At 42.9% G+C, this 22,877-nt stretch overlaps 2 protein-coding genes across 2 annotated transcripts; one reads left to right on the top strand and one right to left on the bottom strand.

Annotated features, from left to right (window-relative positions):
* Positions 1 to 844: 844 nt before the first annotated feature.
* Positions 845 to 21,449, top strand: LOC139406419 (solute carrier family 15 member 5). Its single transcript, XM_071148972.1, has 9 exons — positions 845 to 1,253; positions 4,811 to 5,033; positions 15,254 to 15,423; positions 17,244 to 17,464; positions 17,671 to 17,857; positions 18,023 to 18,211; positions 19,915 to 20,046; positions 20,197 to 20,305; positions 21,305 to 21,449. The coding sequence occupies exons 1-9, from the start codon at positions 845 to 847 to the stop codon at positions 21,447 to 21,449; spliced, it is 1,785 nt and encodes a 594-aa protein (XP_071005073.1).
* On the bottom strand, positions 5,168 to 11,591 carry LOC139406418 (E3 ubiquitin/ISG15 ligase TRIM25-like). The gene is made up of 6 exons (XM_071148971.1): positions 10,956 to 11,591; positions 9,847 to 9,942; positions 9,480 to 9,725; positions 9,233 to 9,386; positions 8,235 to 8,294; positions 5,168 to 6,014 (listed from the first exon to the last, which is right to left on the bottom strand). The coding sequence occupies exons 1-6, from the start codon at positions 11,529 to 11,531 to the stop codon at positions 5,482 to 5,484; spliced, it is 1,665 nt and encodes a 554-aa protein (XP_071005072.1). The 5' UTR covers positions 11,532 to 11,591; the 3' UTR covers positions 5,168 to 5,481.
* Positions 21,450 to 22,877: the final 1,428 nt, after the last annotated feature.

The following is a 22,877-nucleotide window of genomic DNA, read 5'->3' as shown; positions in this document are numbered from 1 at the left end:
CTCTTCAGGGTGAACCTAAATTAACTTTCACTTTGGAAGACTGCTCTAGCAGTTGAGTGTGACATAATTTAGGTGTCTGTAATGGCGTTGGCCTCTATTTCAATTGTCTGTAATTTGATTTGATATAAGCATGTAACATTTTTTGGGGTAGTCTTTTTGGGTGGAGATGAGGGCACAGCCAGAGAACTCAGTTGTCCAAAGGGTTTGATAACAAAACACAGCACCCAGAATTATAGTCTTTGCTATTTTAGAAAATAATTTAGGGCTTTTTTTTAATCAATATAGAAAAATATGATTAATTAACTATCAATTATTCATAACTCCATTATTTGTATCAATATACTATAAACATTACAGAAACCATCGAAGCCCATGATCCCTTTATCATTACCTCTGTCTTGTAACAGAGGAGCCCTCAAAACAACAATATTAGTATACCCTCAGAATACCCTGAAGCTCATTTAGAAAATATGTCAGGGACACTTCCTAAATATCTCCTATCACTCACACCTGCGTATGGGTCACAGGGAACATATGGCACAGCATAATTTGTACATGGTGGCCCCCAATCCAACTACTGCTGGGACCTTTACCATCCTAGTCAGCAGACACATCTGAGCCACAACAGAATCAATGACAGAGCACCCAGTGCGGACACTTTGATCACTGACACCCCCATTCCGGTTCCAGACCCACTCACAGAAAGGTGTATAATTCCAGCCCTGGATTCTACAGTAACTCCTCTTCTGAGAAGGAAGGCGCTCCATCCCAGTGTTCTCTCTCTGTTGTTATATTCTCTAGACACATTCAGCCAGCCAGGCAACCAGATAACCAGGCAGGCAGTATGGTGGCAGTGGACCTCCAAGGGCTGCCTGAAGAGGGGCGGAACTACCATCAGTTGCGTCGGCCCTCCATGGAAGGGGGGCACCACCAGCTGTGTCGGCCCTCCATGACCCCGTGCCCGAGCAGGGGGCTGCCCCTGAACCGTCCCCAGCAGACACGCAAAAAGCTCCAAGTCATCATCTTCATCCTGCTGGTGGAGCTGTTTGAGAGGTTCACCTTCTTTGGGATTGTGTGTAACATGATCCTGTTCTGTACGGTGAAGCTGGGCTATGATCACTACCAGGCTGCTACCGTTAACCTGTGCTTTGTGGGGGCCAGCACACTCACTCCTGTGATGGTGGGATGGTTTGCTGACACCTGCCTTGGGAGAACCAAGGTGCTCTACTTGTGTACTCTGCTCCATCTCTTTGGTAAGGTGCTCCTGTTTGTTTTCAAGGGGAGGGGGATGAGTGGAACATTGATGTTGAACACTCATCCTTGTATATTGGTATAGGGAGTACTTATTGTTCAAACCGATTTAATTCATGGAACATCATTTTTACTGCTTTATTTTCTCAATGCCTAATCCTTATCTATCTCTTAATGCGGAATGATCTCTATGGATTATAGTCTCTTAGAGAAACTACACGGTGGAGGGAGAGAGATTAACGTTCTGAGTTTACATGACATTTGCATTGAAGGAGAGGATGTGTGGACTCCACTGCATTATATTGCACTGCAAAACTCTGCGGTCTAGGGCACTGCATTGTGACTGGGAGACCCATGAGGCGGTGCACAATTTGTCCGAGTTAGGCTGAGATTTCCTTGTCCCGTTGCACTCTAGTGACTCCTGTGGTGGGCCGGGTGCATGCACGCTGATGCAGCTGGCTTCAGGGTTAAGCGGGCATTGTGTCAAGAAGCAGTGCGGCTTGGCTGGGTCGTGTTTCGACCTTCGCCTCTCCCGAGTTCATACGGGAGTTGAAGTGATGGGACAACACTGTAACTACCAATTGGATACCATGAAATTGGGGAGAAAAAAGGGCAAAACATTTTTATAAAGTAAAAAGGACCTCGCTGGCCGGATTGAAGTGCCCGATGGGCCGGCAACGGCCTGCGGGCCGTAATTTCCCCCCCTTTGTCTAGAGACATAGATACATGTACAGTTGATACACTTAGGTTTGAGTCATTAAAACTCGTTTTTCAACCACCCCTCAAATTTCTTGTTAACAAACTATAGTTTAAGTCAGTTAGGACATCTACTTTGTGCATGACACAAGTCATTTTTCCAGCAATTTTTTACAGACAGATTATTTCACTTATAATTCACTGTATCGCAATTCCAGTGGGTCTGAAGTTTACATACACTAAGTTGACTGCGCCTTTAAACAGCTTGGAAAATGCCAGAAAAAGATGTCATGGCTTTAGAAGCTTCTGATAGGCTAATTGACATAATTTGAGTCAATTGGAGGTGTACCTGTGGATGTATTTCAAGGCATACCTTCAAACTCAGTGCCTCTTTGCTTGACATCATGGGAAAATCAAAAGAAATTACACAAGTCTGACTCATCATTGGCAGCAATTTCCAAATGCCTGAAGGTACCACGTTCATCTGTACAAACAATAGTACGCAGGTATAAACACCATGGGATCACGTAGCCATCATACCGCTCAGGAAGGAGACACGTTCTGTCTCCTAGAGATGAATGTACTTTGGTGCGAGAAGTGAAAATCCATATATCCACAGTAAAACGAGTCCTACATCAACGTAACCTGAAACGCCTTTTAGCAAGGAAGAAGCCACTGCTCCAAAACCGCCATAAAAAGCCAGACTACGGTTTGCAACTGCACATTGGGACAAAGAGCGTACCTTTTGGAGAAATGTCCTCTGGTCTGATGAAACAAAAATAGAACTGTTTGTCCATAATGACCCTCTTTATGTTTCGAGGAAAAAGGGGGAGGCTTGTAAGCCGAAGAACACCATCCCAACCATGAAGCACTGGGATGGCATCATGAGGTAGGAAAATTATGTGGCTGTATTGAAGCAACATCTCAAGACATCAGTCAGGAAGTTAAAGCTTGGTCGAAAATGGGTCTTCCAAATGGACAATGAGCCCAAACATACTTCCAAAGTTGTGGCAAAATGGCTTAAAGACAACAAAGTCAAGGTATTGGAGTGGCATCACAAAGCCCTGACCTCAATCCTATAGAATATTTGTGGGCAGAACTGAAAAAGCGTGTGCGAGCAAGAAGCCCTACAAACCTGACTCTGTTACACCAGCTCTGTCAGGAGGAATGGTCCAAATTTCACCCAACTTTTTGTGGGAGGCTTGTGGAAGGCTACCCAAAACAGTTGACCCAAGTTCAACAATTTAAAGGCAATGGTACCAAATACTATTTGAGTGTATGTAAACTTCTGACCCACTGGGAATGTGATGAAAACAAATGTAAACTGAAATAAATCATTCTCTCTACTATTATTCTGACATTTCACATTCTTAAAATAAAGTGGTGATCCTAACTGACCTAAGACAGGGAATTTTTACTAGGATAAAATGTCCGGAATTGTGAAAAACTGAGTTTAAATGTATTTGGCTAAGGTGTATGTGAACTTCTGACTTCAACTGTAGATGTACATGGGTCTGAGTGCTGTGGGTGACAAATGCATCAGAGGAATGCATGTGCTCAATGCTAGCAGTTGGACCCTGGATTTGAGTTCAAATCAACCCCATTACTTATGATGACTCATTATTAGAATTTTCTGTCTCACCTCAGAGAAAGCAGCCGGACACACAGTAATAGTATGGGGCAAAGTAGGGATCTGAGAAGTAGAGAGCTCAGAGGTAATTCAGCCCTAATGTGTCAATTATTTAGAAGGGATGATCTATCAATCAAATCTATTTTATAAAGCCCTTTTTCCAACAGCAGTTGTCAGAGTTAGACAACTGAAAATTACAAGGTTCTGAGGAAATAAGTTCTGGAATATTAGAGATAGTGGTGTAACTACAGTTGAGCCCCAGTGCAGGCCTATGCCAACTGACCATAGGAGTTCACCCTGTCTAGCTACATCTCTAAGGACCATGCCTGCTTGTAAAAAGGACTGTTTATTATACCACAACACCTAATGGGTGCTCTCTGTGTCCTGGATTACCCCCACACAGCCTATCTAACTAGCCTCAGTCTACCTGACTAGCATCTCAATAACGTTAGATCCAATGAGACTTAACACATAACATAAGGGAATTATGAATGCCGCCAAGTAGACAAAATCCTCTAGCTCGCTATCTATTGAGGTCTAAGTCTTGAAAGCTAATATGCCACTTACAATGGCACATTGATTACAGTACATTAATTATCAGTACATGTAGTAGCCTTTTGTTTGTCATAGATTTGTGGTTCAGATCAACTAGCCTAGCTCAACTAGCTAGTTAGCAATTATCTACCTCGATTTAGCAAGTTTTGATTTTCCGACAGTTTGAAATTTTAACTAAATTTGTCCAGATGGCAAAGTACTTAATCTTCCTGGAATATAACTGATTATGTTATTCTTAAACTGACTGATCTGAGTCTGACGGGTCGTATCGAGATATTTGAAAATCATGGAGCTAGCATCTTAGTACAAAAAACTTGCAACTTAGATGATGCAAAAAACGTAGACTTTTCTTCATCTTATACTCTAAATTTAACTTCCTTCTGTTTCCGTATTTACCAACTCTGTCATGTTATGCAGTACATGGCTGAACTTTCAAATGTGTACCCACTTCTACCACCATTTGTCTTACTCTGTGACAACTTCTGTTGGGAAAAGGGCTTTATAAAATACAATTAATTGATGGATCATCCCTTCTAAATAATTGACACATTAGGACTGAATTACCTCTGATCTCTCTACTTCTCAGATCCCTACTTTGCCCCATACTATTGACATTTTCCCAATCCAAATAAAATCCCTCTAATGAAATTCTGATTCCACTCCCCCGTCCCCCCTCAGGCACTGCCATGCTCCCAGTGGTGGCGTTCCCGTTCGAGGACTTCTACATCGACACGCACAACATGATTCACCAGATGGCGCACCGGGAGCAGCACATCCTGTTCTACACTGGCCTGCTTGCAGCTGCCCTGGGCATCGGGGGCATCCGTGCCATCCTCTGTCCCATGGGGCCATACAAACTACAGGGCTACGACCAGCACCAGCTACTCTCCTTCTTCAACTGGTGGGTTGTTGTATTATAGAGGGGTGTGTATGTGCTCAACAGTGTAGAGGTGATGCCTTGAAACAGTAACTAAACGGTACTATACACATTTAACCTGTTGTATTGGACAAAAAAAAGTCAGAAAAAATGGAGTCAAGGTCATACCATTCTTACTTTAATTGGATTAATCTGACATTAATCAAAAACACATATGAAGCCATGAGAGCGTGCCCATCTACTAATATAGACAAGCTGAAATTGATTGGTCAATATCTGGAATCAAAAATCAAAATGCTTACAAGCCCTTAACCAAAATATTGGCACTCCTTTTTAAATTATTTTTACAAAATAATCTGACACAGCATATTTAACAAAAATAAAGTGAGTAAAACGCCAGTAGAGCAAGCCTGGGGTTAGTGTACCAGGACCATAACATGTTAGGAGGGGTTTGAGTGTTGTTAGAGCATTGTCATACTGGCAGGTGGCATATCTTTAGAGATGATCCTAAATCAACTCCAAACCCAGGATAGAGGGGCTCAGTGAATATAGTCTGGACTCTGTGGAGTAGGGCCATTGTGTTAGAGATGCTGTAGAAGGACAGGGTACCTGCCTTGTGGTCCAGGTACACTCCTACTCTGGAGGCGCGGGGGACAGGAATGTTGGTTTTGTTGTTATTATTGTGCCAGAATGAACAACTGGAGGGAGAGCAGACCAAACTCCAGGACTGATCATTGTGTCCAAAACAACAGTCATTGCCCCAACCCTTCCTGCTGATCCCTCTGTATGAGACTGCCACATCAACGATGCCCCCGCTCCACTCTACCTCCCAGTAGCAGGTTTCAGACAGCCCCACTTTGCACAGAGCCTGATGATAGTAAGTAAACCTGTCTAGATGGTCTGAATAGGCCTGGGCCTTGTCACTCCATGCTATCTCCTTGTTTCTGTTTGACAGAGAGAGAGTTGCACATGCGGTGTTGGGATCCACTTCTATGGTACGATAGTCTGCAAAAGAGGTCGTAAAACATACTAGGTCAGTGCTGTATGTGTGTGTGTGAGAGTGAGATGGGAGGAGGCAAAGAGAGTGTGAAAGAGAGAGAGAAAGGGGAAGGTTGAGAGAGCGAGGCGGTAGTGAAAAAAGACTGGGTGCGTAGCAATATTGTGGGCATCGAGAAACAAGGCGGTGATTGGAGATTAAGAAGAACAGAGGCTATGGAGAGAGAGGTTGAGATGGAGGAAGCAGAAGTGTTTGAAGATGTGTGGACAATAGTGAAGTCGAAGAATGGAACGAAAAGGGGCAAAAATTGATTCTGATGAATCGTTGCTTGTAGGAGTATGTTTTTTGGATAAGGATGTTTATTTGGGAAACCCTTTAGAAGTCACAAGGATGGTGAAGAAGGCACGGGGAAAAGTGGATGCTGTCAAAGTAACCAGGAGTGGTATGGTGTTGATATCATGTCTAATCTCCGCCAACTAAGTGAAAAAAGTCTACATACAGTGTGTGCAAAAGGCATGAGGAGGTATGCAATAAATAGGCCATAGGAGCGAATAATTACAATTTAGCAGATTAACACTGGAGTGATAAATGAGCAGATGATGATGTGCAAGTAGAGATACTGGTGTGCAAAAGAGCAGAAAAGTAAATAAAAACAGAATGGGGATGAGGTAGGTAGATTGGGTGGGCTATTTACAGATGGACTATGTATAGCTGCAGCGATCGGTTAGCTGCTCAGATAGCTGATGTGTAAAGTTGGTGAGGGAAATAAAAGTCTTCAACTTCAGCGATTTTTGCAATTCGTTCCAGTCACTGGCAGCAGAGAAATGGAAGGAAAGGCGTCCAAATGAGGTGTCGGCTTTGGGGATGATCAGTGAGATATACCTGCTGGAACGTGTGCTACGGGTGGGTGTTGTTATCGTGACCAGTGAACTGAGATAAGGCGGAGCTTTACCTAGCATAGACTTATAGATGACCTTTAGCCAGTGGGTCTGGCGATGAATATGTAGCGAGAGCCAGCCGACTAGAGCATACAGGTCGCAGTGGTGGGTGGTATAAGGTGATTTGGGAACAAAACGGATGGCACTGTGATATACTGCATCCAGTTTGCTGAGTAGAGTATTGGAAGCTATTTTGTAGAGGACATCGCCGAAGTCGAGGATCGGTAGGATAGTCAGTTTTACTAGGGTAAGTTTGGCGGCTTGAATGAAGGAGGCTTTGTTGAGAAATAGGAAGCCTATGATTTTGGATTGGAGATGTTTAATATGAGTCTGGAAGGAGAGTTTACAGTCTAACCAGACACCTAGGTATTCATAGTTGTCCACATATTCTAGGTCGGAACCGACTCATCAGACAAACGAACAGATTTCCACCGGTCTAATGTCCATTGCTCGTGTTTCTTGGCCCAAGCAAGTCTCTTCTTCTTATTGGTGTCCTTTAGTTGTGGTTTCTTTGCTGCAATGAACTGCACTGAGATCTTGTAGAGAGGACTGTATCAGCCTAACAAACCCCTTTTGATTCCGACCATGAAGGCCTGCTTCACGCAGTCTCCCCTGAACAGTTGATGTTGAGATGTGTCTGTTACTTGAACTCTGTGAAGCATTTATTTGGGCTACAATTTCTGAGGCTGGTAACTCTAATGAACTTATCCTCTGCAGCAGAGGTAACTCTGGGTCTTCCTTTCCTGTGGAGGTCCTCACGAGAGCCAGTTTCATCATAGCGTTTGTTATTTTGTTGACTGCACTTGATTGACTGACCTTCATGTCTTAAGGTAATGATGGACTGTCGTTTCTCTTTGCTTATTTGAGCTGTTCTTGCCATAATATGCACTTGGTCTTTTATCAAATAGGGCTATCTTCTGTATACCACCCCTACATTGTCACAACACAATTGATTGGCTCAAACGCATTAATACATTCCACAAATTAACATTTAACAAGGCACACGTGTTAAATGAAATGCATAGCATTTGCATAGCTCATGAATAGCATTTGCATAGCTCATGAATAGCATTTGCATACCTCATGAAGCTGGTTGAGAGAATGCCAAGAGTGTGCAAGAAAATGGTAAAATTAAAGAAAAACCCTTGAATGAGTCCCTCAATATTTCATTTTTGGGAGGTTTATTATCCAGCCGCACAGTAGGTGGTGGAATGCACATGTAATTGTTGTGGAACACCGTTATACCAAAGAAGAAGGAGAGCGCCAGAGGCAAAAATAATTATTACTCACCTTTCAGAAATCCACTTCTCGTACTGTACTCTTGCACAGGTGGTGAAGATGGGTTTGTCACTGTGAAGACAGGTAGAGTTAGAGTCATTCACAAAACTTTTACCTGAGAATTACAAAACTCTTATTACTTTAACCAGAAACGTACCAAGAGAAAGTTCAACCATTATGTATTACTTCTCACTGCAATTCAACCACCTTAATAATGATTTTATGATTTTTCACTTGACATGCTATATGTATAAATTATACTGAACCAAAATATAAATACATTGAAATACATTCATTAGGCCCTAATCTATGTATTTCACATGACTGGGAATTACAGATATAATGCATATGTTGTTCACAGACACAGTATTTCTGTGCATTCAAATTGCCATCGATAAAATGCAATTGTGTTCATTGTCCGTAGCTTATGGCTGCCCATACCATAACACCACCGCCACCATGGGGCACTCTGTTCACAACATTGACATCAGAAAACCGCTTGGTCACACAACGCCATACACGTGGTCTGAGGTTGTGGGGCTGGTTGGATGTACTGCCAAATTCTCTAAAACGCTGTTGGAGGTAGCTTATGGTTGAGAAATTAACATTCAATTCTCTGGCAACAGTTCTGGTGGACATTCCTGCAGTCAGTATGCCAATTACACACTCCCTCCAAACTTGAGACATCTGTGGCATTTTGTTGTGACAAAACTGCACATTTTAGAGTGGCCTTTTATTGTCCCCAGCACAAGGTGCACCTGTGTAATGATCATGCTGTTTAATCAGCTTCTTGATATGCCACACCTGTCAGTTGGATGGATTATCTTGGAAAAGGAGAAATGGTCACTAACAGGGATGTAAACAAAGTTTTGCACAACATTTGAGATAAATACTCTATTTTTGAATATGGAACGTTTCTGGGATCTTATATTTTAGCTCATGAAACATGGGATCAACACATGTTGCGTTTATATTTTGGTTCAGTGTAGATAAGATTCTATTAGCCATACACATTTTTTTTTCGAGAGAATTCAACATCTTGTCGGTTTCCTCCTTGCATGTATTTTCCATTCTCTCTTTCTGTTCAGAGACAAATTTCTTCACTGCTTCCAAACTGCTAGGAAATGTCTTTGGTCCAGGAGGGCCACAGAGAGAATCGATACTCTGAAAATAAATTCAGAATGAATTGAGTCAAAGACTTCTGGAGCTCAAACACAATTCACTGACAACATTGTCTAAGACAGAGAGTAAGGTCACCTGGAGGAAATGGATGTGATCCTCTGTGTGTGAGAGCTGCTCCAGCTCAGAATCTCTCCTCTTGAACTCAGCAACCTCCTGCTCCAGTTGCTCCAGGAGTCCTTCAGCCTGACTCACTCCAGCCTTCTCCTGGGCTCTGATCTGCTCCTTCACCTCAGAACACCTTCTCTCAATGGAGCGAATATATGAAAGGATGTGCATGGAACACATTCTCTCAAAGTCATCCACGGCTACCCATGAAGACTCCTGTTAGGACAGAAAAACAGCTCTCACAAGGACTGTGAGCCCCCTGTTCCTCTTGGCTCCCCAAACCCAGAGCCCCAGCACCATTGACACCCACATAATTTGAACCTTGATTTAAACTCACCTTAATGGCATCTACAGCCTGTCTCAGCTCCTGCACCTCCTTCTCTTTCCTCTGGGCTCTCTGCTTCCCTTCCTTCTGTGTTTCTCCCAACTGTTGCTGCTCAAAAACACATCACATGACATACTTTACTAGTAGAAACTCTGCCATACCAAACATCACATAACATATTTTACTAATAGAAACTCTGCCATACCAAACATCACATAACATATTTTACTAATAGAAACCCTGCCATACCAAAAGGAAATCTCTTTGAGAGTTCAGCATACTTATCTAAGTTGCCTACATGTTGGGGTGGTTTCCCAGACACAGATCAAGCCTAATCCCGGACTGAACAGCATGTTGGGGTGGTTGCCCAGACACGGATCAAGCCTCAACCTGGACAGCATTTTAAATTGAGATTCTCTATTAAAGTTGCACTGTGGAGAAATCGCTCAGCCTTTTCCTGGTTGCTAAAACTCTAAACGTTTGCCTAATTTCAGTTTATGTGACAGAGTGTAGAGAGTGTAGTAGAGTGTAGAGTGTAAGTAGAGTGTAGAGAGTCATTGTACCATCTAAACCGCTGGAAATATATTTTCCATAACCAAAAATATTGTTGTTTCAGCTGTTTGAAGCTGGTGCACAAAAACGAAAGTAAAATAATTTAAGAACGGGAAGCATAGAAATAGCTTCTTGGACTTGCTTTCAATTAGAATGACAGATCTATAACTCACATTTCTATGTTAATTTGGTCAGGTTGCGCAAAAAGTTACATATTGCCACTTAATGCTTGTTTTTAGTCCAGGACTAGGTTTAATTGGTGTCTGGGAAACCCACCCTTTATGTTTTAGTGAGAGATGAACCTGCCTGGGTTATGTTGCACTTGCTACTCTATAATGGTGGATATTACATTGAAGACATGCTAATAGATTCTAGTTTTTGGCCTGGGTTATGTTGCACTTGCTACTCTATAATGGTGGACATTACATTGAAGGCATGCTAATAGATTAGATTTTTTGTTGGATCGGTTGACATTAATGTCATGTGGTTTGATCCGTCCAATAATGATGCAATTCTTTATGTAAACAAATATACTGCATGTAATGGGAGAGTAATATTCAACATTTTACCTGTTTCTCAGTCCTCTCTGCTGCAGCTGACACTGTATCATGGCCTTTATGTTCATCCATCAAACACAGCAGACAGATACACTGCTGATCGGTACGACAGTAAACCTCCAGCAGTTTGTCATGGTTTGGGCAAATCTTCTCCTGTAGATCTGTCACTGCATTGACAAGCTTATGCTTCTTTAGTGGGGACACATAGTAGTGAGGCTGGAGATGAGTCTCACAGTAAGAGGCCAGACACACCAGACAGGACTTGACAGCTTTGAGTTTTTTCCTAGTGCAGACATCACACTCCACATCTTCAGGTTCAGCATAACAGTGTGCAGGAGTGGTACCTTGGAAATCTGCCATTTTCAAATTCTCCAACACTTCAGCCAGCACGGTGTTTCTCTTCAGAGTAGGCCTTGGAGTGAAGGTCTGTCTGCACTGGGGACATCTGTAGACACCTTTCAGATCATCCTGATCCCAGCTTTCTTTAATACAGCCCATACAGTAACTGTGTCCACAGGCAGTAGTCACCGGATCCTTCAGTAGATCCAGACAGACGGAGCAACAGAACAGTTCCTGATTGTCAGCCATTTTAGTGCTTTCACCCGAAAGATGAGCAACAGCTTGTCAAAGATTATTTTCTGTTTCATTGAGGGAGTGGCTTCCTACTGGGCTGTGAAACTCTGTGTCTACAGGGATGTGGTTTGGATGGAAGTCAAACTAAGAAGATGACGTTGCATACAGCTGTGTCTGAAGGGAAAAGTAACCGGATCCTTCAGTAGATCCAGACAGATGGAGCACCATAACAGTTCTAGATTGTCAGCCATTTTGGTGCTCTCTCCTGTAGGTTAAGCAATAGCAGTGTCATAGATTACATTCTGTTTCTTTGAGCTCTACACCAGAGGAGAGGGAGTAGCTTCCTACTTGACTGTGTACTCTGTATCTACAGGGGTTGTGGTTTCTTTGATAAGGAAATGTAACAGTGTTGGGTAATAGGCAGATATTTATGCCAGTGTTTATGTTACATATTTGAAATACGTTTTTTAATTACTTAGGTCATTTGAATTATGCTGGGCTGAACTACACTGCTGTAATTTGTATTTTCAAAATTCAAAATACTTTTCTATGCTATCTTTTTTATCATGGTTCACATCTTGTGAACCCATTCACCCTTTCACCCTGCAATGGTATCAGAAGTCTGGTAGAACTATGGTGTGATAAGAGTGTCTGCTAAATGAACTAAATGTAAATGTATATGTCCTTTTTTTATAAATACTTTGTTGAGGGAAAATATACTTGATACGATTGTGATATGTTGTTGTCTCACGCGGCTATCTTGAGGTGATATACTAATGCACCAATTGAAAGTCGCTCTGGCTTTGCCAAGTCGATTTTGTTGCACATGCAGGGTGACTAGAATATTCTGTTTGTTCCCCTGTGCCCAGATAATGACAGTGCTTGTTTCCAAGGATTTGACTGGTGAGGAGGTAGGTGTGTTAGCAGACATGGTCACACACACATGGTCACACACACACACACACACACACACACACACACACACACACACACACACACACACACACACACACACACACACACACACACACACACACACACACACACACACACACACACACACACAGGCAGTATTTCTGTTACATGTATTTGAAATATGTATATTGTAATTTTAATAACACTGAACTACACTCCAATGTAATTTGTATTTTCAAGCTCGAAAATGTAAGCCCCTTGGGTGCTGCCATAGAGTTACATTAGAAGTGCCCATCCAAGAAGGCTCAAATTCTTAGCTAGCAGGCTATCAGTCATCATCATGAATCAAGTCGACAAACTATTGGCAAATCCTTTTTAATCCTTGTCATATGAAGAGAAATAATGTAGAGAAAAACGTATCGGTGCTCACCGACCATTGGACATAAACATTACACAACAAGTTGAAATCGCAAATTCAACAGTGAGTGGTTTGGAAGGAGTCAGTGGCTAACTGCAAGCATTGCAAAGCAATCACTAGAATGCTACTCAGTGGAGTGGGTGTGCGGTCCAAATCTTGGTTTAAGGGTCTCTTTTCCAAGCTTAAATGGATAAACATTCAATATCGGCCATGGTGTCAAGCATGACTTCTGCAGCACTCAAAACAACCTGAAACTCAGAACTGAGAAATCTGACTTCAGTAAGTTCAAGACAACTGGTAACTCTGAAAAAGAAAACGATCTCCGACTGGGCAAATAGGTTTTTGAACAGTCATCCAACTCGGAATTGCAAGTCGGAAACTTGGGCCTCTTTCTAGAGCGCCGACATGAAGATCACTGACGTCATCATGATTCAAACTTGTTTTTTTTCAGAGTTCCCAGTTGTCTTGAAAGCACCATAAATCCAGAGAATGCTGGACTTTGATGACAAAGTTTGATGACAAAATTTGCCCACAAAGGACCACAGCGCTACCTTCCTGTTCAAGTGAGCACAGCACAAGGTGAGTCCAAAAATGTATTGTATGCTGCTGCATAAATGATGTAATATGCTAGGGAGTTATGTATACTGTAGATAAGAAAGTAATACTAATTGTATGTTGTGTAGTAAGCTGTTAGTAGCCCATGTGCCTCACCCTAATAATTTGGTCCCGTTTGCCCTCTTAATTTTGCCTACTGTTCTGACTTGGTGGTGCACATGTAGCCTATAACATAGAGAAATGTAATATTAATCATTGAATATCGTAAGAGCTTTCATTGTCTGCTTATATGCCCCCTTTATCTATCCTACGGTTCTCACTTGGTGTACAAGAGAATACTATAAGAATGACCAATGTTCTGAATTCTGTCGCAGTACATTTCAAAAGTGCTGAACAAATAGTTATAATGACTACGTCCGTCCTAGCTCGCTCATTAATGTCTTTATCTAAATTACGGATTGCCTCTTATCCGCTCGTCGTCCCCTTATGCCATACTTTGTACATCTCAATTGTCAGTTAAAACCATATTTGTTTAAGCAAGTCAGTCATACCAGCTATGTTTTTTAAAAGGAATGAACTGGTTCACTGCCAGACAAGGCTCCGCTGATAGCTAGGTGTAGCAGTGGTAAGGTGTAGGGACTGCTGTTGGGACTCTGCTGTTGGGAGAGCTTTAATTGTGTGGGCACTGTTGATCCCCGTTATAGTGCAATTAATGTATTGTTTAGTGTTGTGTTGTGTGTTTGCTGGCATGCATCAAAACATTTTGGGGGAGGTTGTTTGCCCCACCAAGATTTACATGCTAAAATTGCTACTGGATAGGGGTATGGTTTTAAGTTTGTTGGTGGCTGACTCTCCCAAGATACCAGTGCAGATATAAATCAGCAGGGAGTATGAGATCTTCTCTGCTAGTGTGGGCTTTTTTGCGCTTAGTAATGTGCTGTGCCGCAAGGTATGATGCGCAATGTGCCTTTCTTGGACCTTTGTGTGTGTTGAGAAATCTGTAATTTCTTTGCATCAGTGTGTGTGGGGGGGCGAGAACGTTATTGTATTGTTCAGTGAGTGTGTGCAGCGCGAAAACCCTCAAAAGGCCGAACGTAGCTAGCGAATTTCACCACTGCTGGACACGCTGCATATGTAAAGTCAGCAACAATAAGCCGTGCACCGTTTGCCTTTCAACATAATGTTTTATTTTAAAAACATGTATATATATATATATATATATATATATATATATATATATATATATATATATATATATATATATATATATCTCCTGTGCAAGTCCCGCGACCCCCAGTTGAGAATCACAAAAAATGTTAAAGTAAAAAAGAACAGTTGAAAAGCATGCTGGGTAGTAAAATAATGACCTCCGCACCCATAAGAAGGCCAATAATAATACCCAGTGTGCTTTGTGATTGATAATTTTTTAAATTTAAATGTTAATGTTTGTCGTTTAGCAGACACTCATAACCAGAGCAACTTACAAGGCATTCAACTAAGGTACAGTAGATAAACAACCACATATTACAGTCAAAGCAAGTAAAACAACTAAATGTTAACATTACTGAGAATGTTGTAGTGAAGGTGTGTACTTGCAAATGTATTTACCTGTATGAATTTGTAGTTTATCTAACTACAACTACAGAAGTATTTTGTATTTTAGTTTGATACATTGTTCTTTGGAGTATATTGTATTTGTAACAAGATCAATTTTGATATATCTTTTGCCAGTCTCTGTGATGATAGCTGATTTGGTTAAGGGTACCAAGATTAATGTGGAGATCACAGGGTACTGCATTTCATTCCAAAACGTTTCCCCTCAAGCCTGGTTGTAATGTTGTCTTCTCAGGTTCTACTGGCTGGTGAACCTAAACTCCACGATAGTGTTTTTGGGTATCGCCTACATCCAGCAGTCAGTGGCCAACAACCTGGGCTTCCTCATCCCCTTCATGTCTGTGCTGCTGATGCTCATCGCCATACACATGGTCAGCAACAACCTTATCTTCAGGCCCAAGAAAGGTAACACAACCTTACCCTCACCTTCAGGCCCAAGAAAGGTTAACACAATCTCAGACAGTCTCACCTTTGCGTTACAGTGTATGCATATACCTACAGTGCCTTGCGAAAGTATTCGGCCCCCTTGAATTTTGCGACCTTTTGCCACATTTCAGGCTTCAAACATAAAGATATAAAACTGTATTTTTTTGTGAAGAATCAACAACAAGTGGGACACAATCATGAAGTGGAACGACATTTATTGGATATTTCAAACTTTTTTAACAAATCAAAAACTGAAAAATTGGGCGTGCAAAATTATTCAGCCCCTTTACTTTCAGTGCAGCAAACTCTCTCCAGAAGTTCAGTGAGGATCTCTGAATGATCCAATGTTGACCTAAATGACTAATGATGATAAATACAATCCACCTGTGTGTAATCAAGTCTCCGTATAAATGCACCTGCACTGTGATAGTCTCAGAGGTCCGTTAAAAGCGCAGAGAGCATCATGAAGAACAAGGAACACACCAGGCAGGTCCGAGATACTGTTGTGAAGAAGTTTAAAGCCGGATTTGGATACAAAAAGATTTCCCATGCTTTAAACATCCCAAGGAGCACTGTGCAAGCGATAATATTGAAATGGAAGGAGTATCAGACCACTGCAAATCTACCAAGACCTGGCCGTCCCTCTAAACTTTCAGCTTATACAAGGAGAAGACTGATCAGAGATGCAGCCAAGAGGCCCATGATCACTCTGGATGAACTGCAGAGATCTACAGCTGGGGTGGGAGACTCTGTCCATAGGACAACAATCAGTCGTATATTGCACAAATATGGCCTTTATGGAAGAGTGGCAAGAAGAAAGCCATTTCTTAAAGATATCCATAAAAAGTGTTGTTTAAAGTTTGCCACAAGCCACCTGGGAGACACACCAAACATGTGGAAGAAGGTGCTCTGGAACCAAAATTGAACTTTTTGGCAACAATGCAAAACGTTATGTTTGGCGTAAAAGCAACACAGCTCATCACCCTGAACATACCATCCCCACTGTCAAACATGGTGGTGGCAGCATCATGGTTTGGGCCTGGTTTCTTCAGCAGGGACAGGGAAGATGGAGTGTGTCACCTCCTGCTACCTGTCCATGGTAGCAGCACCTTTCTCCCTATTAATCCACATGATTGCCGTCACTGATAAGGGTGGAGAGCTGTGGATCAATAGGGCTCCAGGTCAGGTTACAATAAGGGAGAAGGAACAGTTTATTACCCACATCACTTAACTTCCTGCCTAAAGTGGACTATATATACTTTTTTTTATTTTACCCCTTTTTCTCCCCAATTTCATGGTATCCAATTGTTAGTAGCTACTATCTTGTCTCATCGCTACAACTCCCGTACGGGCTCAGGTTGAAGGTTGAAAGTCATGCGTCCTCCGATACACAACCCAACCAAGCCGCACTGCTTCTTAACACAGCGCGCATCCAACCCGGAAGCCAGCCTGGCAACCTGTGCACTGCACACAGGAGTCGCTGGTGCGTGATGAGACCCAAACCCTCCCTAACCCGGACGACGCTAGGCCAAGTGTGCGTGGCCCCACGGACCTCCCGTTCGCGACAGAGCCTGGGCGTGAACCCAGAGTCTCTGGTGGCACAGCTGGCGCACAGCACCCTTAACCACTGCGCCACCCAGGAGGCCTGACTATATATACTTGTATATTTGGTGGGAACATGTTTTTGTCTGTTCAGCTGTCTGACCCATTGGGTGAAAAAACTTGGTTTGAGCTTTCCATAGTTGTCAGTTAGTTTTTATTCTGTTTATTTAGAACCTTACATTTTGGTTGTTGTGCAGGCAGTTCCCTGCTGACCACTCTGGGGGTGTTCCTGAACTCTCTGAAGATGTGCTGCCTGCACTACCGCCACCTGGGTGGAGACGTAGCCAGCTGGCTGGACCGCGCCAAGGAGAACAACGGGGGGTGCTACAGTGAGACACATGTGGAGAACGTCAAGGTCCTGGCAAGGCTCTTCCCCCTGTACGGCTTGCAGATACTGTACCGCGCCTGCATCACTCAGGCAGGTCAATGTAATGGAGAACATCAGGCCTCTTCACTGACATGCTTCACAGGAGATTTTTACAACATTTTCAGGTCCTTATTTCAGTGGAAAGTGCAAATACATAATTTTTCAGATATTCGGGGGAAAAAAGGCAAATCTATAATGCTTATTTATGATCAAAAAAGATGCCATAGAATCTGTTATTAGCCTGACCTCTTCCACAGATTCCATCAGGTTACTACATTCAGACCATGAACTCTAACCTGCACCTGAATGGCTTCCTCCTGCCCATTGGTGCCATGAACCTCATCAGCATCCTACCTCTGCTGCTGCTAGCCCCTCTCATGGAGTGTGTCACCTCCTGCTACCTGTCCATGGAGAAAACACCTTTCTCCCCCGCCAGAGTCATCAGTAGGCATGCACACATGGCATACACACACAGATACACACGGCACACAAGCATGCACACACATGCACAAATACCACCCTCATCAGTGACTCAGTCAATGTTAATGTCTCTCTCTCCATATCTCTCTCTGTTTCTCTCCCTCTCCCCTCCCTCCTCTCCTCTCTCAGCACTGGGTCATGCCTGTGCAGCTCTGTCTGTCCTGGTAGCTGGCCTGTTTGAGGTCCACAGGAAGGGCTATCCTCTGACGGAGCAGGCCCTGTCAGGGAAGGTGCTCCAGGTGTCCTCCATGGCCTGCATCCAGCTGGCTCCCCAGTACATCCTACTGGGTCTAGCTGAGGCCCTTGTCACCCCCTCCTGTGAGTGACGGAGAGCCAGCATGTATTTCTGACACACCTATTGCTGCTACACTGTTCGTACACAGAGACAAACTGGGTGTAACATTTAGAATGTCAATGAACAGCATACAGTTGAAGTCGGATGTTTACATACACCTTAGCCAAATACATTTAAACTCAGTTTTTCACAATTCCTGACATTAAATCCAAGTAAAAATTCCCTGTCTTAGGTTAGTTAGGATCACCACTTTATTTTAAGAATGTGAAATGTCGGAAATAATAGTAGAGAGAATGATTTATTTCAGCTTTTATTTATTTCATCACATTCCCAGTGGGTCAGAAGTTTACATACACTCAATTAGTATTTGGTACCATTGCCTTTAAATTGTTGAACTTGGGTTAAATGTTTCGGGTAGCCTTCCACAAGCTTCCCACAATAAGTTGGGTGAATTTTGGCCCATTCCTCCTGACAGACTAGGCCTCCTTGCTCGCACACGCTTTTTCAGTTCTGCCCACACATTTTCTATAGGACTGAGGTCAGGGCTTTGTGATGGCCACTCCAATACCTTGACTTTGTTGTCCTTAAGCCATTTTGCCACAACTTTGGAAGTATGCTTGGCATCATTGTCCATTTGGAAGACCCATTTGCGACGAAGCTTTAACTTCGTGACTATTGTCTTGAGATGTTGCTTCAATATATCCACATAATTTTCCTCCCTCATGATGCCATCTATTTTGTGAAGTGCACCAGTCCCTCCTGCAGCAAAGCACCCGCACAACATGATGCTGCCACCACCGTGCTTCACGGTTGGGATGGTGTTCTTCAGCTTGCAAGCTTCCCCCTTTTTCCTCCAAACATAATGATGGTCATTATGGACAAACAGTTCTATTTTTGTTTCATCAGACCAGAGGGCATTTCTCCAAAAAGTACGATCTTTGTCCCCATGTGCAGTTACAAACCGTAGTCTGGCTTTTTTATGGCGGTTTTGGAGCAGTGGCTTCTTCCTTGCTGAGCGGCCTTTCAGGTTATGTCGATATAGGACTCGTTTTGCTGTGGATATAGATACTTTTGTACCAGGCTCCTCCAACATCTTCACAAGGTCCTTTGCTGTTGTTCTGGGATTGATTTGCACTTCTCGCACCAAAGTACGTTCATCTCTAGGAGACAAAACGCATTGACTTCCTGAGTAGTATGACGGCTGTGGTACACCTCCAATTGATTAAAATTATGTCAATTAGCCTATCAGAAGCTTCTGAAGCCATGACATCATTTTCTGGAATTTTCCAAGCTGTTTTAATGCACAGTCAGCTTAGTGTATGTAAACTTCTGACCCACTGGAATTGTGATACAGTGAATTATATGTGAAATAATCTGTCTGTAAACAATTGTTGGAAAAATGACTTGTGTCATGCACAAAGTAGATGTCCTAACCAATTTGCCAAAACTATGGTTTGTTAACAAGAAATTTGTTGAGTGGATGAAAAGTGAGTTTTAATGACTCCAACCTAAGTGTATGTAATATTTTGACTTCAACTGTATGTCGTTGGGATGAAGTTAGACTCTGGAGAGTCAGGAACCAACTGCCAACATGGAGGATAGTATTGTGAACTCTGGAAGCTAGGGTTAGGATGACCCCTACTGGTGTATTACAGACAGACAAGGGACGTTTGAACCGAATGAAGGCGTATTCCTCTTCCCAGCCTTCTTCTCTTCTCTGTTCCAGGCTCTGTGATCTCCTTCCACCTGACACCCAGTCATATCAGAGGCATCTCCCTGCACTTCCTCACCCTGTCCTACGGAGGGGGCTGTTTCCTGGGAGCCCTCATCATCCAGCTGGTCTACCTACTCTCTGGAGGTGAAGGCTTCTCTATCAGATGCATCATTGTAACCATAGAAACTGAAGAGGAACATACATTCATGTTGGGATAGTTGATGGGGGTCTGTCTGCATTATGGTGATTCAGTCCTATGGCCACTGATAGTACTGTTCTCCTGTCCAACTACAGGTAACTGGTACCCGAACACACTGCATGAAGGGAATCTGGAGCATTTTTTCTTCTTCTTAGCCATGTTGATGACCATAAACACTCTGGTGTTCTGGTGGATATCTTACAGGTGCAGTATGAGATTCTCTCATATATAAATATAGTCCATGCAGATGAGTCAAAGGAGATGAGGAAGCCATTTTATTTCTTTAAATCTTGTGTTCAAGATTTTCAGTGATACAAATTTGAGAATTTCCTTGACACCTTGAGGTGACCTGAGCAAAGTATCAATATAGTCTGTGCAGATGAGACAGGTGACAGTATTGAGACAGGTGACAGTATTGAGACAAGTGACTGTATTGAGACTGGTGACTGTATTGAGACTGGTGATAGTATTGAAAAAGGTGACCGTATTGGGACAGGTGACAGTATTGAGACAGGTGACAGTATTGAGACAGGTGACAGTATTGAGAGTATTGAGACAGGTGACAGTATTGAGAGATGACCGTATTGAGACAGGTGACAGTATTGAGACAGGTGACAGTATTGAGACAGATGACCGTATTGAGACACTTGACTGTGTTGAGACAGGTGACCGTGTTGAGACAGGTGACAGTATTGAGACAAGTGAGAGTGTAGAGGCAGGTGACAGTGTTGAGAAAGATGACAGTATTAAGACAGGTGACAGCATTGAAAAAGGTGACAGTATTGAGACAGGTGACAGTATTGAGACAGGTGACAATATTGAGACAGGTGACAGTATTGAGACAGGTGACAGTATTGAGACAGGTGACAGTATTGAGACAGATGACCGTATTGAGACACTTGACTGTGTTGAGACAGGTGACCGTGTTGAGACAGGTGACAGTATTGAGACAAGTGAGAGTGTAGAGGCAGGTGACAGTGTTGAGAAAGATGACAGTATTAAGACAGGTGACAGCATTGAAAAAGGTGACAGTATTGAGACAGGTGACAGTATTGAGACAGGTGACAATATTGAGACAGGTGACAGTATTGAGACAGGTGACAGTATTGAGACAGGTGACAGTATTGAGACACGACAGTATTTAGACAGGTGACAGTATTGAGACAGATCCACCCTATCATTATTTCCTTCCCTGTGTCCCAGGTACCTAGACCTGAGTGTGATGCAGAGTAGAGGAGTAGGAAGCAGCCTTCTGGCAGAGAAGCTACTGCAGTACAAGACCTGCCTGCGATTCTACGACACCATGGAACGCTCCTCCACAATAGCCTCCATAGAAACAGTGTTGTGACCTCTACACTACCTTCATCCCCTGTAGAGCTGGAGTTCCACTTGGTTTATTTATGTACACTACATGACCAAAGGTATGTGGACCCCTGCTTGTCAAACATCTCCCAACATCATGGGCATTAATATGGAGTTGGACCCCCCTTTCCTGCTATAACAGCCTCTACTCTTCTGGGAAGGCTTTCCACTAGATGTTGGAACATTGCTGCGGGGACTTCCATTCAGCCACAAGAGCATTTGTGAGGTCCGGCACTGATGTTTGGCAATTAGGCCTTCCCCAAAAAGCACAGAATTGTCTAGAATGTCATTGTATGCTGTAGCGTTAAGATGTCCCTTTACTGGAACTAAGAGGTCTAGCCCTAACAGTGAAAAACAGCCCCAGACCATTATTCCTCCTCCTCCACCAAGCTTTATACTTGGCACTATACGTTGGGGCAGGTAACGTTCTCCTGGCATCTGCCAAACCCAGATTCGTCCGTTGGACTACCAAATGATGAAGCTTGATTCATCATTCCAGAGAACGCATATCCACTGCTCCAGAGACCAATGGATGCAAGTTTTACACCCCTCCAGCCGACGCTTGGCGTTGCACACGGTGATCTTAGTCTTGTGTGTGGCTACTAGGCCATGGAAACCCATTTCATGAAGCTCCTGATGAACAGTTATTGTGCTGACGTTGCTTCTAGAGGCAGTTTGGAACTCGATACTGAGTGTTGCAACCGAGGACAGACGATTTCTACGCGTTACGTGCTTCAGGACTTGGCAGTCCCGTTCTGTGAGCTTGTGTGGCCTACTACTTCGAGGCTGACCCGTTGTTGTTCCTAGACGTTTCCACAATAACAGCACTTACAGTTGACCAAGGCAGCTCTAGCATGGCAGAAATTTGAACTGACTTGTTGGAAAGGTGGCATCCTATGACGGTGCCACGTTGAAACTCAATGAGCTATTCAGTAAGGTCATTCTTCTGCCAATGTTTATCTATGGAGATTGCATGGCTGTGTGCTCAATGTTATACACCTGTCAGCAACGGGTGTGGCTGAAGTAGCAAAATCCAATAATTTGAAGGGATGTCCACATACTTTTATATATATATTAAATGTACAGTACTGTGTATTCATTTCATTGATGGTCAGTTTAGATCAGTGGTATTCAACAGTCAGTTTTAGACAGTCAGTTTAGATCAGGGGTATTCAACAGTCAGTTTTAGACAGTCAGTTTAGATCAATAGTTTTCAACAGTCAGTTTAGATCAGTAGTTTTCAATTGTCTGTTTTAGACAGTCAGTTTAGATCAGTGGTATTCAACAGTCAGTTTTAGATAGTCAGTTTAGATCAATGGTATTCAACAGTCAGTTTAGATCAGTGGTATTCAACAGTCAGTTTTAGACAGTCAGTTTAGATCAGGGGTATTCAACAGTCAATTTTAGACAGTCA

This window comes from Oncorhynchus clarkii, chromosome 4 (genome assembly GCF_045791955.1).
Source record: "Oncorhynchus clarkii lewisi isolate Uvic-CL-2024 chromosome 4, UVic_Ocla_1.0, whole genome shotgun sequence".
Lineage (NCBI taxonomy): Eukaryota > Metazoa > Chordata > Actinopteri > Salmoniformes > Salmonidae > Oncorhynchus > Oncorhynchus clarkii.
This window is presented reverse-complemented; position numbering and strand designations above follow the sequence as displayed.

Excerpts from the sequence above, each read along its gene's own strand:
- LOC139406419 (XM_071148972.1), top strand. The coding sequence starts at position 845 with ATGGTGGCAGTGGACCTCCAAGGGCTGCCTGAAGAGGGGCGGAACTAC. Across the intron at positions 17,465-17,670 it reads ACCGCGCCTGCATCACTCAG|ATTCCATCAGGTTACTACAT; the intron begins GCAGGTCAATGT and ends CCTCTTCCACAG. Across the intron at positions 17,858-18,022 it reads CTCCCCCGCCAGAGTCATCA|CACTGGGTCATGCCTGTGCA; the intron begins GTAGGCATGCAC and ends CTCCTCTCTCAG.
- LOC139406418 (XM_071148971.1), bottom strand. The coding sequence starts at position 11,531 with ATGGCTGACAATCAGGAACTGTTCTGTTGCTCCGTCTGTCTGGATCTA. Across the intron at positions 9,387-9,479 it reads ATCACATCCATTTCCTCCAG|AGTATCGATTCTCTCTGTGG; the intron begins GTGACCTTACTC and ends ATTTATTTTCAG. Across the intron at positions 6,015-8,234 it reads GAGAAGTGGATTTCTGAAAG|ACTATCGTACCATAGAAGTG; the intron begins GTGAGTAATAAT and ends CCTCTTTTGCAG.